This window comes from Heteronotia binoei, chromosome 18 (assembly GCF_032191835.1).
Source record: "Heteronotia binoei isolate CCM8104 ecotype False Entrance Well chromosome 18, APGP_CSIRO_Hbin_v1, whole genome shotgun sequence".
Taxonomy (NCBI): Eukaryota; Metazoa; Chordata; class Lepidosauria; order Squamata; family Gekkonidae; genus Heteronotia; species Heteronotia binoei.
The window spans coordinates 1,207,509-1,223,267 of NC_083240.1; the positions used below are offsets into that span (position 1 = coordinate 1,207,509).

At 49.9% G+C, this 15,759-nt stretch overlaps 1 protein-coding gene across 4 annotated transcripts in view; it reads left to right on the forward strand.

Moving 5' to 3' along the window:
• The window catches only part of ARHGEF10L (Rho guanine nucleotide exchange factor 10 like), a 102,330-nt gene that overhangs the window by 40,616 nt on the left and 45,955 nt on the right, over positions 1–15,759 (forward strand). For all 4 annotated transcript variants that reach the window (XM_060259024.1, XM_060259028.1, XM_060259026.1 and 1 more), the window contains 6 exons: positions 2,778–2,894; positions 3,751–3,843; positions 5,418–5,591; positions 7,381–7,526; positions 13,910–14,094; positions 14,860–14,975. In XM_060259024.1, coding sequence (XP_060115007.1) covers positions 2,778–2,894; positions 3,751–3,843; positions 5,418–5,591; positions 7,381–7,526; positions 13,910–14,094; positions 14,860–14,975 — 831 coding nt within the window. The remainder of the gene's footprint in view (positions 1–2,777; positions 2,895–3,750; positions 3,844–5,417; positions 5,592–7,380; positions 7,527–13,909; positions 14,095–14,859; positions 14,976–15,759) is intronic.

Below are 15,759 nucleotides of genomic sequence, written 5' to 3' on the forward strand. Positions count from 1 at the left end.
GGTTAAGTGTGCAGTCTTTTATCTGGGAGAACCGGGTTTGATTCCCCCCTCCTCCACTTGCAGCTGCTGGCATGGCCTTGGGTCAGCCCTAGTGGTTAAGTGTGCAGTCTTTTATCTGGGAGAACCGGGTTTGATTCCCCACTCCTCCACTTGCAGCTGCTGGAATAGCCTTGGGTCAGCCACAGTGATTGAGTGAGCAGACTCTTATCTGGGAGAACCGGGTTTGATTCCCCACTCCTCCCCTTGCAGCTGCTGGAATGGCCTTGGGTCAGCCATAGCTCTGGCAGAGGTTGTCCTTGAACGGGTAGCTGCTGTGAGAGCCCTCTCCAGCCCCACCCATCTCACAGGGTGTCTGTTGGGGGGAAGGAAGGTAAAGGTGATTGTCAGCTGCTTTGAGACTCTTCGGAGTGGAGGGCGGGATATAAATCCAATATCTTCTTCTTCTTCTACCACTGTGGCAGTGCCAAATCCCAACAGGACTACGGTCACATCTGAGAATCTCCAGGGTGGAAGCGGAGGGGGCTGGCATTTCTACAACGATAGCAGCAGCAGAGGAGCACTGCCCAGTGCCATTGTGGCACAGTGCAAGCCCAACAGAACTAACCAGTGTTACACCAGAGAATCCAAGCAGGGGTTTTTTTTAAGAAGCAAGGGCAGGAGAAGCCCAGCAGAACTCACAAAGGTCAGGCGCTTTTACTGGCCCACCTAAGCCAAGGCCAGCCCAATATACAGAAGCCCAGAATTGTTTTGTTCTCTTCCAAAGCCAAGGGCAAACCCAGAGAAACCTTAAACACTCTTCCCCCAAGGAAGGCCTCAGAAAGTGAGAGGAGGGGGTTGCATCCTCCCGTCTCAGCAGGGGCAGGACACACCAACCATCACTGCCTCAGGGGAGGAGATGTAGCCCAAGTGCTGCAGCTCTCCCTTCCCCGCCTCCCACCCCTGCAAAGAAGAATGTTTCACAGCAAATTAGTTTCGTTATTTATGGTGCTCCACAGGTCTCACTAACCTAATCTACCCTTTCATCTCCATGAAGATGAAGAACAGTTTTTGTGCTGCTGTTTTAATTCCCGCATGCAGTTTTGGTTTGGTGGGGTTGGTGGCGACTCGGTGAGTGAACTTGAGAACACCACTTTTAGCATCATGTTGAGCTGCGCTCCTTCCTGAGTTCCGCAGAGGCATTTTGGTGCAGGTGGATTCAGGATGACAGTAGGGAGATGGGTGGGGCATTCCTCTGCCGCTCCAACTGCTTAGTGGCCCTGCTGCTTCTTTCTAGCCTCGTTTTAATTTGGGGAAGAGCGTTTTGCCCCAACTTCCCAGCACAGACTGAGAGAGGATGCAGGCACAACTATATGCTCGCTTCAGTCACTCTCAAAGTCCAGGGCCAGGAAGACCAACAGCTCGACTGTCCGGGGAGCAGGCAGAAGTGATGAGAGCTGACAGTGTTGCTTGTGTGGGGAAAAACCCGCTCACTCTGCGTGCTTCCCGGAAGGCATGAGAAGAGCCTCTGAGCCCCAGCAGAGAGGTCCAGCTGGACCATCTCCTTCATGGCCCAATAGCTCAGTGCTTTGGTGGCCTGTGATTCGTAGGGTCCCACAAGGTACTCCCACATCATCACAGCCACCATGTTCTCCCGTCTCATGTGCCTGCTGCTCTCAAAGGGGCCAAATATCCACTCAAAGAGTGCCGTTATTGGGGGGGGGGAGTGCACTGTCTAGTGGGGGAGGTGGGGGATGAAGAGCAGTGGAGCTGCTTTTGGCCCCTGTTTTCCTCAGCGCACACCATTGTGCTCCTCTTGGCCTGCATGCACTCAACTCACTGGGAGAGTTTGTCTCTCCAGCCAATGAGCTCATTGGCCCCGTTGGCGATCTTGCCCTTGATGCATGGGTCACTCATGGCTGCCAACATGTAGACCTTCTGCCGTGTGAGAGGCTGCAGGTGGGCCTTGAGTCCATCTTGCAGCCTTTTCATGTCCTGCAGCTGGCTCCAGAAAGGAGGCTGAGTCCTCATGAGCTGTTTGGATCATGGGGAAGGTCGGAGCCTGACGTGCTTCCCACATCAAGATTTCTTCAGATTTTATAATTTTTATTGATTTAAACTACAAAAGAAAGCATTGCAGAGAATGCATGAAAAAGGGGGGGGGAAAGGGCCTTGACAGAATGGGGAAAACAGAAGCAGAAACCAGTACAAATGTATCAATGATAATTCCACCTCCCAATAAAATATTCAAATCATTCTACCTACAAGTATAAAAATCTCCATAAATATTACCTTCCTTTCTTTCATTACTAGAATAAAAAAAAGAAAAATTTATTTTAATAAACTAGTAGAGCAATGTAAATCTAAACACTTCTTCTTAAACACAAATAAGTATAAGTTAAATTTTTTTCCCCAAAAACTGTCTCAATGCCAATTTTATCTAATTTAACTTAAGCCTATTATAAGCACAAATTAGATTGTTGGTTTAGCAAAATCCTTATTAAAACAAACACATAAAAATCATTTCTTTATCCTTAGCAAATGACATAAAATACAACTGAATAATTTGTCTATCTCAGTCTAAACCATTTCTCCTAACACTTCAAGATTTCTTTGAAATTCAGCCAGCATACTTCGATAGAAGTCGTGAAGGGGTAGATATCATTAGGCCTGGAGCAGCAGAAAGCCTGCCTCAGCAGTGTAGATGTACTTCCTAGTTGCTCCTAGGTAATGATGCAGACCAAGCGTGGGGCCTAATTCTCTCCTTCTTTGTCGTCTTTGCTCGGTGTCTGTTTGCCCAGTTTTCCAAATCGATGGTGCTGGATGTGTACAGCGAATACGTCAACAACTTCACCAGCGCCATGTCCTTGATCAAGAAGGCCTGCCTCACCAAACCTGCCTTCCTGGAGTTCCTCAAGGTTGGCATCTGGGGGTACGGGGTGGGGGGGATGCTCCATCACAGCTGTTAAGAGCTGCTGTTGCTGGAAGTGTGGGCTCCTGGAATGCAGATATTTGTTAAGGGGGGGGTCACTCAGCTGAAGTAATTATAATCTGATTTTAATCGGTTGCTTAATTGATTAAGTTTGTTTACAAGAAAGCCAGTCATTCTTCTAAATAAACCAACCCATACTACCTTGGTAGTCAAATGATGCTCACATGTGCCTCAGCCCAGGGAAGTATTCTCTGTGCTCTCTCCTGCAGAAGAGGAGATCCTACCTGCCGCTCCCCCCACCCCCGCAATAAGTACCTGTATTCCAAGCTCTTCAAAAATCAGTCTGATTTAATCAAGCACCCTTTTGAATGCATCAGGATGCTTTAAACTGAGTAGTCAAACCAGTCCCCCACAGCCCTCGTTTCTGTAGTCTGAATTTCCGCATGTCTCTTTGAGGTGCTGCTTCCAGATTCTTGTAGGCAGACCTGGGGCTGGAGGCCTCCCATGGGAGATGGGCCGGGCAGGCCTGGGGGGGAGGGGGTGTCCAGCTGTAGCTCACTGGTGGGCTCTCAGGATAGCCTTGGGAAAGCGGCTCACGCTCACCCCTATCCCCCTCCATCCGCACAAGAGGAGGCATGAATAATCTTCTGCAGTTGCTGGATGTGGATGGGCACATGATGTGGACCGTGCCATTTCCAGATGTCGATGGCAGCCTGGATGTTGTTCAGGCATGGGGATTTGAATGTGGAACTAGGCCAAGTCTTGCAGGCTCAAGGTTGGCCGCTGGCAGGCCAGCAGGCTGAAGGCTTCATGCTAACAGTGGCTGTTTCTCTTCTTGGCAGAAGCGGCAGATGGCCAGTCTAGACCGGGTCACTCTCTACGGGCTGATGGTGAAGCCCATCCAAAGATTCCCCCAGTTCATTCTTCTCCTGCAGGTAACCATTTAAAGATGCTCCTTTTGCTGCTCCTTGCAGAGTCGGGTTGGGCCAGAATGGGAGGGACGGTTGGCGCACATGAAGAAGATATTGGATTTATATCCTGCTCTATACTCTGAATCTCAGAGTCTCAGAGCGGTCACAATCTCCTTTATCTCCCCCCCCCACAACAAACACCTTGTGACATGGGTGGGGCTGAGCGAGCTCTGCAAGAGCTATGACTGACCCAAGACCATTCCAGCAGGTGCAAGTGGAGGAGTGGGGAATCAAACCCGGTTCTCCCAGATAAGAGTCTGCTCACTTCACCACTATGGCTGACCCAAGGCCATTCCAGCAGGTGCAAGTGGAGGAGTGGGGAATCAAACCCGGTTCTCCCAGATAAGAGTCTGCTCACTTCACCACTATGGCTGACCCAAGGCCATTCCAGCAGCTGCAAGTGGAGGAGTGGGGAATCAAACCCGGTTCTCCCAGATAAGAGTCTGCTCACTTCACCACTATGGCTGACCCAAGGCCATTCCAGCAGGTGTGAGTGAAGGAGTGGGGAATCAAACCCGGTTCTCCCAGATAAGAGTCCTCGCACTTAACCACTGTGGCTGACCCAAGGCCATTCCAGCAGCTGCAAGGGGAGGAGTGGGGAATCAAACCCGGTTCTCCCAGATAAGAGTCCGCTCACTTCACCACGATGGCTGACCCAAGGCCATTCCAGCAGCTGCAAGTGGAGGAGTGGGGAATCAAACCCGGTTCTCCCAGATAAGAGTCCGCTCACTTCACCACTATGGCTGACCCAAGGCCATTCCAGCAGGTGCGAGTGAAGGAGTGGGGAATCAAACCCGGTTCTCCCAGATAAGAGTCCGCTCACTTCACCCGGTTCTCCCAGATAAGGGTACTCGCACTTAACCACTATGGCTGCCCCAAGGCCATTCCAGCAGCTGCAAGTGGAGGAGTGGGGAATCCAACCCGGTTCTCCCAGATAAGAGTCCGCTCACTTAACCACTATGGCTGACCCAAGGCCATTCTAGCAGCTGCAAGTGGAGGAGTGGAAATCCAACCCGGTTATCCCAGATAAGAGTCTGCTCACTTAACCACTATGGCTGACCCAAGGCCATTCCAGCAGCTGCAAGTGGAGGAGGGGGGAATCCAACCCGGTTCTCCCAGATAAGAGTCCGCTCACTTCACCACTATGGCTGACCCAAGGCCATTCCAGCAGCTGCAAGTGGAGGAGTGGAGAATCCAACCCGGTTCTCCCAGATAAGAGTCCGCTCACTTCACCACTATGGCTGACCCAAGGCCATTCCAGCAGCTGCAAGTGGAGGAGTGGGGAATCAAACCCGGTTCTCCCAGATAAGAGTCTGCTCACTTCACCACTATGGCTGACCCAAGGCCATTCCAGCAGGTGTGAGTGAAGGAGTGGGGAATCAAACCCGGTTCTCCCAGATAAGAGTCCTAGCACTTAACCAATACACCAAACTGGCTCTGAAGAGGGGTTCTGACTTCAGCATCCTCCTGACAAGCAGCTCCAGCAGGTGATGTCTCTCCTTGACAGCCTCCCCCCACCTCTGCTTCTGTCCTCGCAGGACATGCTGAAGAACACCCCAAAAGGCCACCCGGACAGGCTGTCGCTCCAGCTGGCCCTCACTGAACTGGAGACCTTGGCAGAGAAGCTCAATGAGCAGAAGCGACTGGCCGACCAAGTTGCTGAGATCCAGCAGCTGACCAAGAGCGTCAGTGACCGCAGCAGCCTTAACAAGGTACATGTGGTGGGAGAGACCAGCGGTTGTCTTTGGTGCCTCCTGATTTTTCGTGGGCCAGCAGGTTGTGCATCCTTCCCAGGCCCCAGGCTTCGGCCCTGTGAGGCCTGCAGGGTCCAGGGAAGCCTGTGGCTGCAGGGCCTACATTTCCCAGAATCCCTTCTGTCCCTCTGATTGGGTGGGCAGCAGTTTTGGAGGGAAAATTTTGCCCAGGGGGTGGGACCTAGAAGGAAGGAAATAAAAGGCCCAGCTAGAGAGAGAGGGTTGTTCTCTCTGGAGAGGCTTCTGTCAGGAGGGTTCTCTCTGGAAAGGCTGAATTAGAGGAAGGCTGCAGTCATGAGAGCTCCCTCATCCAAAGAGTGGTGAGTCAGTTGGAATCAGAAGGAAGGGACCGTATAGTTCAGGGGTGGCCAAACTGTGGCTCTTTCACACATACTGTATGGCTCTTGAAGCTCCCACCACTTGGAAAGGCATTTCTCTCTTTAAATCACCTCTCCAAGCCAAGTCAGCTGGCAGCGTGGAGAATGTATTTAAAATTAAAGTTGCTTTCTTTCCACCTCTCCCTCCCTCCATTTGCCTTCCTTCTTTCCTGCTCTCAAACATCTGATGTTCATGTCTTGCGGCTCTCAAACATCTGACGTTTATTCTATGTGGCTCTTACATTACACAAGTTTGGCCTCCCCTGGTATAGTTAGTTGCATCAGGGCCTTTATTTCCTTTGCACCACCTTTTCACTGTTGCTCTAAATTAAAACCTACTTGCTTGTTCTTGAGCAGGTAGAATAAACTTATTGTTGTTATACTGCCTGGGTCTGCATGCCTCTTTGGTTTCAGATAATAGGTGCTTGCTGAGAAGGAAGACACAGGGGTGGGGTGGGGGCTCTGGGCCTTCCCAGACAGACCCTACCAGAGTCGTGGCACGAAATCCCCCCCACGTAGAGCCTTTGTAGCTGGGTCTCATGGTCAAGCTAGACACCTGGAGTTCCATTCATGGGTCTCCAGTGTGGTGTATAGTTTTGCCCTTGGAGTTACCACACCTGAATGCAGCCCACTTTTCTGACGTTCCAGGGGCAGCTATTTTGAGGTAACAGCCTTTTGAGTCACGTATGGCTCATTCAGAAGCTGTCAGTCTCTCTAGGCTTGCCTCTTAATCAATACTCCCTCTAAGCTGTGGAGTCTGGTGAGCAAAAATTCTTCTTTGTGAGTTCCTGGCATTGAAGGTGTGAGCTACGCCATGAATTAGTTTACTCTGGGGGCCATTTTTCTTGAGCCAAGACAAAAAAGAGTGAGCTGGAGGCTAAAAAACTGTGAGCTAGCTCACACTAACTCAGCTTAGAGGGAACGCTGCTCTTAATCCTCACCTGCAGTACAGGACCTTTCTAACTCCCCCCCCCCATCGCTTTCTGTCTTTCTGTCCTTTCCCTCTCTTCCCCTTCCCTCCATCTCTCTTGTTCTTTTCTTCCCCTCCATCTCTTTCGGTCTCCCTTCTCTTCCTCTCTTCTTCCACTTCCCCTCCCTCTGTCTCCTCCCCACTCTGCCTGCCGTTCTTCTCTTTGAAAAACCACCTCTGTCAATGGGGATGATCCTTGTGTTGTGGCCCATCTCACCTCAGGATGCCCCCCAGCTTGAGGGTCTCAAGAACTCATCGGCTGAAGATCAGTTGTTGAGACCACCTCTGACCTCCGGGCAGGCCCTCCTGCTCCCTCTTCCCGAGAGCTGCCCTGCCCTGTCGCCCCCCCATCCCAATCTTGCATTCTTTGCTGAATTACCCTCTTTCTGTCTTCCCACAGCTGCTGAGTTCGGGCCAGCGGCAGCTGTTGCTTTGTGAGACTCTGACGGAAACCGTTTATGGCGACCGGGGTCAACTCATCAAATCGAAGGAGCGCAAGGTGTTCCTGCTGAACGACATGCTGGTCTGCGCCAATATCAATTTCAAGTGCGTGTCTAGAATCTTTGTGCCGTGTCTTTGAGACAGGGATGGTATAAAGAGGTCAGACTCCAGCACGCGTTGGAGCACAGAGGAAATGAAAAATGCAAAGTGACTTCCACACACCTGAGGTGCCAGGCAACGCCTCTGTGTGCTGATTTTGAGGGGGGGGAATCTTTGATTCGGCAGCTCACAATACAGTCCTCCCCCCCCCCGGGGAACTAATGGTAGACGTTATGGTTGCACCTAGTCTTAAGGTGTAGGAAGACTTTTACAAGTCTGGTGTATTTGCGTGTGACACAAAGGTGGGAAATTTCCACGCCAGTCTCCAGTGTCAGGTGGGTCACCTTCTCAGCGCCTCTCCCCTCCCCTCCAGTTACTCTGGGTCTGGTGGACCTGTGGCTTGACCCTTGGCTAAAAATGTGAACAGAAGTGTGTACTAGTTGGTGTTAATCTCACATATGGTGAAAGTACTGAGTGTGTTGTTTTCTCTCTTGATTTATTTGTAATATGGAGTGTGTGGGGGGGTCCCTCTTCCTCTGGGAGTGGCGGGGGCTTCCTTTTGCCAGCAGCTCATGAGCCATGCCGTGGGGTGGGGCCACCCACAGGGTTTTCCATAGTGAAATAATGCCTTTGCACAACTTGTGAAACTCTCTGTCATAGGTGAATAGCGCTGGCTACAGCACTAGACAACTTTAAAAGGGGATTAAACAAGGTCATGGAGGAGGACAGGCTATTAGCCATGATGACTGAATGGGCTTTCTGTGTTCAGAGCCAGTGAACCAACTGGCGAGGGAGGCTTTGGCTTGTGAGCCTTCCAGGGCACCTGGTTGGTTGTTGTGGGAAACAGGCTCTGATCTGATCCAGCAAGAGTTTTCTTACATTCTTGTGAATCATGTCACATTTTTCTTCTGCAGGCCGATGAACAACGGGTAGGCCTAGTGTGCAGTGTGGCATCTGCAGTGTGTTGTGGGGCTGTAGTTTGCAATGCGGAGGGATAATGTGGTGCTGTGGTTGTGCTTGTGGTTGCTTCAGCCTGCTTGGTTTGGGGACGGGTTCTCTCTCTAGGGGGCTATAAAGCTTTCAGTGACTTGTGACTGTAATAACCGTGGTACGTGGATGGTGTGGCTTTTCACCGTTCTTCCTTCGCATGGCTGTGGCATGTAGACTTGTAGAGACTGAGAGCCAGTTTGGTGTAGTGGTTAAGTGTGTGGACTCTTATCTGGGAGAACCGGGTTTGATTCCCCACTCCTCCACTTGCAGCTGCTGGAATGGCCTCGGGTCAGCCATAGTGGTTAAGTGTGTGGACTCTTATCTGGGAGAACCGGGTTTGATTCCCCACTCCTCCACTTGCAGCTGCTGGAATGGCCTCGGGTCAGCCATAGTGGTGAAGTGAGTGGACTCTTATCTGGGAGAACCAGGTTTGATTCCCCACTCCTCCCCTTGCAGCTGCTGAAATGGCTTTGGGTAAACCATAGTGGTTAAGTGTGCGGACTCTTATCTGGGAGAACCGGGTTTGATTCCCCACTCCTCCACTTGCAGCTGCTGGAATGGCCTTGGGTCAGCCATAGCTATCCCAGGAGTTGTCCTTGAAAGGGCAGCTGCTGCGATAGTTCTCTCAGCCCCACCCACCTCACAGGGTGTCTGTTTTGAGGGAGGAAGGTAAAGGAAATTGTGAGCTGCTCTGAGACTCTTCGGAGTGGAGGGCGGGATATAAATCCAATATCATCATCATCTTCTGTTTGTGACAGCATCCATCTTATTCTGTTCATTTGCCTCTCCCTCCCCCCCCTCCCTACAAGTTACTGATGTGTGCATGTGTTTTGATAAAGCATTGCACAAAAGCAGCTTTCCTTGTGTTGCTGTGATTGCATTACGATTCTGTGTATGCAGCATTTTATGATTTACCTTTGTGTGCCTGTGCATTTTGTTAGGAAAAATCAAAGGTATAATTCTAGGGTAGGGGAGACTAGTCTTGGCAGTAGTATGTGTGAAAAGGATCTAGGCATCTTAGTGGACCATTCACTGAACATGAGTCAGCAGTGTGCTACAGTGGCTAAAAAGGCCAACACAGTTTTGGGCTGTATCAACAAAAGTATAGTGTTCAGATGCTTTAACCTGCTCTGGTAAGACGTCACTTAGAGTATTGTGTTCAGGTCTGGGCACCACAATTTCAGAAGGATATAGACAAGCTGGAACAGGTCCAGAGGAGGGCGACGAAGATGGTGAGGGGTCTGGAGACCAAGTCCTATGAGGAAAGGCTGAAGGAGCTGGGCATGTTTAGCCTGGAGAGGAGATGACAGAGAGGTGATCTGATCACCATTTTCTAGTACTTGAAGGGCTGTCATATAGAGGCTGGTGTGGAATTGTTTTCTGTTGCCCCAGAAGGTCAGACCAAAACCAACAGGTTGAAATTAAATCAAATTAGTTTCTGAATAAACATTAGGAAGAACTTCCTGACTGTTAGAGCGATTCCTCAGTGGAACAGGCTTCCTCGGGAGGTGGTGGGCTCTCTTTCCTTGGGGGGTTTTAAACAGAGGCTAGATGGCCATCTGACAGAATCCTGTGAATTGGGCTGATAAAAAGAAGGGGGACGGGAAGTTCTTGTGGCACCTTCTTACACACCCAGGGAAATGTTGGCCAGGGATCCTGGAGGTCTTCGCCATCTTCTGGGCTTGGAGCAGGGGCCACTGGGGATGTACGTGTGTGGAGGAGAGGTATTTGTGAAGTTCTTGCATTGTGCAGGGAGTTGGACTAGATGACCCTGGAGGTCCTTTCCAACACTATGATTCTGTAATTGTGAAACACCAAATGCAAAGAATTGTTGATGTGCCCAAGTGCATTGTAACAAAGGGAGGAAAAATACGTGAATAAGATGAAGACTGTGGCACATGAGCTGCTCTCTGCAAAATTTGGAGACAGAAACAGAAAAGTGGCGGGTTCTTTATTACTTCCATATCTGGAATAAGACTGGAAAATGCAAAACCTCAAAATCCAGGGAGAAACTTAAATGAGGACAACTTCTGAAATAATCCCTACTTGGAATGAAGCTTGAAAACCATGAATCTAAATGGTTTCCAGTGGTGTTGTGAAGGGGAAAGACTTTAATGGAATATTCTATAAAAGAGGATCTGAATAAGAGCTTTAAATTCAATTTAGTGTGAACTCTTATCCTGTGGCTTTGGATACAGCAGTCCTTTTTTCAGTCTAACCTGACTTGCAGGGTGATGGCTGTCAAGACAAATGCAGGCGTTGAGGAATATATAACCCCCATCAGAAGACAGGGCAGGGAAAGAATAGAGAGAGTAAATACAATTTAATATGTAAACATTTGTCAATATATTATTTTCAAGAAGGTGTAAAGACTTGGTAGCAGTCACACTGGAAGGAAGCTCAAAAGAATTAACCTTTACCTAGTTCCACAAGTATAATATTCTTACAAAAGCTATTAAAAATATTAAAACAGTTCTTAGCTAAGGGATGTCATTTTAGTTGCTAGGAGCATGTGCCCTTCACACTTAATCATCTCAGTTTGTCCCCCCCCCCCCCCCCCGCATTTTGGCAATACTGAACAGCTATTTCTCACCACTTGGTAGCAGGGGGGACAACCCCCCCTTCCTTTCCAGGACATCTACCTTTGGCTGTAACCAGTAAATTTGCTGCAAGGCCTGTCCTTTTCTGAAAGGAACAGATGAACATATGAAGCTGCCTTATATTGAATCAGACCCTTGGTCAATCCAAGTCAGCCTTGTCTACTCAGACTGGCAGAGGCTCTCCAGGGTCTCAGCTGAGGTTTTTCACGCCTATTTGCCTGGACCCTTTTAGTTGGAGATGCCGGGGATTGAACCTGGGACCTTCTGCTTACCAAGCAGATGCTCTACCACTGAGCCACCATCCCTCCCCTAATATGAACATATGAAGCTGCCTTCTACTGAATCAGACCCTCTTTGGTCCATCGAAGTCAGTCTTGTCTCCTCAGACTGGCAGTGGCTCTCCAGGGTCTCAAGCTGTGGTTTTTCACACCTACTTGCCTGGACCCTTTTTAGTTGGAGATGCTGGGGATTGAACCTGGGACCTTCTGCTTACCAAGCAGATGCTCTACCATTGAGCCACCGTCCCTCCCTGTGAACATATGAAGCTGCCTTCTACTGAATCAGACCCCCCTCGGTCTATAAAAATCAATATTGTCTAATCAGACTGGCAGCTGCTCTCCAGGGTCTCAAGTGGAGGTTTCTCACACGCCTACTTGCCTGGATCCTTTTTAGTGGGAGATGCCGGGGATTGAACCTGGGACCTTCTGCTTACCAAGCAGGTGCTCTACCACTGAGCCACCGTCCCTCCCAGAAGAAAGCTTAGGCAACACTGGAATGCATTCAGTCAGTCCAGGGTTCCAAGTGGGAATCAGCTGGACTCAAGGGGAGAGAATCTGGGCCAGAGTGGAAACCAACCCAAGCCTGGCGCCACTTTCTGATGTAAAGCTGACAAGCCCAAGATGGTTCCTATTTAAAAGTGAGCAAAAACCACAATTTAAGATAAATATCAACACTTGCGTTCAACTAACACGTCTTCTCCCTGTCGGTTCCTCTGATTGGGTTCAGAGCACTGCCTTTACCACAGTCTTTGGAGCACCTTCCTTAGCCTTTCCCGTCTCAAATCCAGGAGCAGCCTAGGGATCCACAAGGTTTCAAGCCTCAAAGCTGCCTTCATCAGCTAGCCATTGGCTCTGGGTTATAATTTTCCATTAAACCTTGTGCATGGATGTTTTGCTTCCTTCCCTCCAATGGAAGAAACCATCCCAGCTCGATGTTTCCCCCAAATGTTTTAAATGCCTTGGCTCCTGTGCCCCAGGCAGTTAGCGTGAGCGCAAAGAGGGACTATGAACTAAGGCTGATTCCGCACCGGCATTTGCTCCGCCCCCGCTCTTCTCCCTGCGCCGGCTCAAGCAATGGATTCCCCACTAGTTGCTCTGCAAGAGCCTCTTACATTGCAGCTACTTCCTATTACCATCACAGCAACAGGATGCTGGTTTTTTGGCGTTCCATTTGCCACGATGGGAATAGGAAGTAGCCCCAAAGCAAGAAGAACATAAGAGAAGCCATGTTGGATCAGGCCAATGGCCCCTCCAGTCCAACACTCTGAGTCACATAAGAACATAAGAGGAGCCATGTTGGATCAGGCCAATGGCCCATCCAGTCCAACACTCTGTGTCACATAAGAACATAAGAGAAGCCATGTTGGATCAACTTGCCATGATGGAAATAGGAAGTAGCCCCAAAGCAAGAAGAACATAAGAGAAGCCATGTTGGATTAGGCCAATGGCCCCTCCAGTCCAACACTCTGAGTCACATAAGAACATAAGAGAAGCCCTGTTGGATCAGGCCAATGTCCCATCCAGTCCACTCTGTGTCACATAAGAACATAAGAGAAGCCATGTTGGATCAACTTGCCACGATGGGAATAGGAAGTAGCCCCAAAGCAAGAAGAACATAAGAGAAGCCATGTTGGATTAGGCCAATGGCCCCTGCAGTCCAACACTCTGTGTCACATAAGAACATAAGAGAAGCCATGTTGGATCAGGCCAATGGCCCATCCAGTCCAACACTCTGTGTCACACAGTGGCCAAAATACACACACACACACTGAGGCTAATGGCCACTGAGGGACCTCTGCTCCATATTTTTATCAAACCTCCTCTTGAAGCTGTGCTTCTAGCCGCCACCACCTCCTGTGGCAGTGAATTCCACATGTTAATCACCCTTTGGGTGAAGAAGTACTTCCTTTTTTTCCGTTTTAACCCGACTGCTCAGCAATTTAATTGAATGCCCAGGAGTTCTTGTATTGTGGGAAAGGACTTCTTTCTCTACTTTCTCCATCCCATGCATAATCTTGTAAACCTCAATCATGTCACCCACCTCAATCATGTCAGTCCCCACCAAGCACTGTGGAGTGACTGGTGGGGAATCAATGGCTTGTGCTGAGGCAAGGAGAAGCGCGGGGGCGGAGCAAATGCTGGTGAGGAATCGGCCTAAGTGACCTGAGTTCCTTTCCTCACTCAGGCATGAATCTCTCTTAGGTAACTTTAGGCCAGTCGATCCCACTCAGCCTTATAGGACTTGGTGGAGAGAGAACCAGGCACCCTGCGCTGAGCTCTTGGGCAGATGGGCTGGGCTCTCTTGGCCATTGTGCCTCCTGGCTCCCTTGACATGTCTTAATACTGGTTAGAACTCAACTTTGAAGCGTTCTTATTCAGGGCAGAGGCCCGGTTTGGTAGTGTGGTTCTGCTGCTGTGAAGTTCTGTCATCTCAGCCCAGGTGGGGATGGGGCCAGGAGATTTGCCTCCCTTCTGTCTTTGTTTTTTTTCCTGAAAAGGCTTGTTTGTTTTGCTGTTGCAGAGGCCAGTTGGAGATCAGCAGCCTTGTCCCCCTGGGCCCCAAATACATTGTGAAATGGAATTCTGCCCTTCCGCAGATTCAGGTGGTGGAAGTCGGGCAGGAGAGCTGCAGCCACGACAAGGACAACGTGGTCATCCAGAACGTGGGATCCAAGAAGCACATGCCGACCAGCCAGTCATCTCACAGTGAGGGACTTTCCGCTCTTCCTGCCTCCAGACACCTAGCTAATTTGACTGGGGAGCTCCCCACAGATAGTGGCTTGTGGTGCCAGTGTGACTCCCACGCTCACGTACTCATCTGCCTCTTTCTCAGTTATCCACAGAGGCTGATTGGTACCCAAGAGACCCTTTGCCGTGCTTCTTTACGAAGCCAAACTCCATGACTAATCATAGCTATGCAGTATTCTAAATGCCCTGTCAAAATTTCTGGCACTGCCTGTCTGTGCAACATAGTGGCTGCTCGTCAGGCTTCGGTGAAGGCCACGTTCCAGCAGCCAGGAGGGAGGGCAAAGGAGCTAATCAGCAGGTTTAAGGTCAGGTGCAGAAGGAAAAACCCAGCAGAAATTAGTCCCAGGTGAGAAGAGGGGCCCAGAGGGAGAGAGGAGGTCAGACCAGGCCAGGATCTGATTTGAGAATGCAAGTAGGGTCCAGCATAACCATTAAAAAAATGCTAGACCGATAAGGTTTTTTGGGCGTAAGCTTTTGAGAGTCAAAGCTCCCTTTGGCAGAAACAAGTCGGAGTGGAGATTTCCGACTCCTTGTATCGCTGTCAGAAGGTGGCGGGGGTATAGCAGAGAAGAAACTCAAGAGGCAAAGGTCTGATTTGTATAGTAATTAGCTTGATAAGAGCTGAGCAATCAGCCTTAAGAAACGCGTCCACTGTCTTGTGCCAGGGTCAGAACCTGCGACTAAATGTGCCCTGTCTTCCTCCTCCCTCCCTCCCTCCCTCAGACAGAGTCTATCTGGGCCCGCCTCGCCTCTTCCAGGAGCTCCAAGATCTACAAAAGGACCTGGCCGTTGTGCAGCAGATAACGCTGCTCATCAGCACCCTCCACGGCACTTACCAGGTGAGCCCCATTCCCAGCAAGGCGGCTGAGACTCAAAAGACTCCCGGAAGCAAATGAGGATGTCATATTATTGGGACTGGCCCTGCCTGGGATTCAGCCAATTCAGGTTGTTATGTGCTGTCTAGCCAAGAGGCAGCTCTGTTTTCTGCCTCTGGCATCCAAAGGGCACAAAATGATTTTTAGTAAGTCAGGAACGTGTTTTTTTTAAGTCTGCAGGGCCCAATTTGGGGGAGGGGCTTCCACCCTCCCTCACACACTATTTTCCTTAGCCAAAACAGCCCTGGCACATGCAGCTCCAAAATGAGGCAAATAATCCCCCCTCCCCCCGAGCCATTTTGGCATGAGGGGAATGCAGGCACCCTCTCCCCCCCCCTCCCCGTATTGTGGTCCCGAGAAAAACTGGCCCCCTCAGACTTTTAAAATGATGTTTTGCACAGCTGCTGTCTGACTGTAGGGAAAGCAAGTCTAGTCTGGGGAATCTCAGCTTGACTTATTAGAAACTGTCTTTTGTAGTTTGTCCCAGAATGGGGCAACAAGGGAAACTAAAACCTGGACTCAGTAGTTGGGATGTGCAGTTGTCTTCCTTTCTTGCTCCATTTGTATCTGTCATTATTGCCATTAAATGTTCATTTCTGTAGTTTTCACTGGCAAAGATGTAGACGGTTCTTCTTTTTGCCTTTTTCCTGGCTCACCTCCCTTTCTGCAGTACAATCTGTTTGATTATTGGAAAGCTTATCAGTTTCATCAGCTTTCTCCTCCTCCCTCTTACCTCCTTGAACTACCA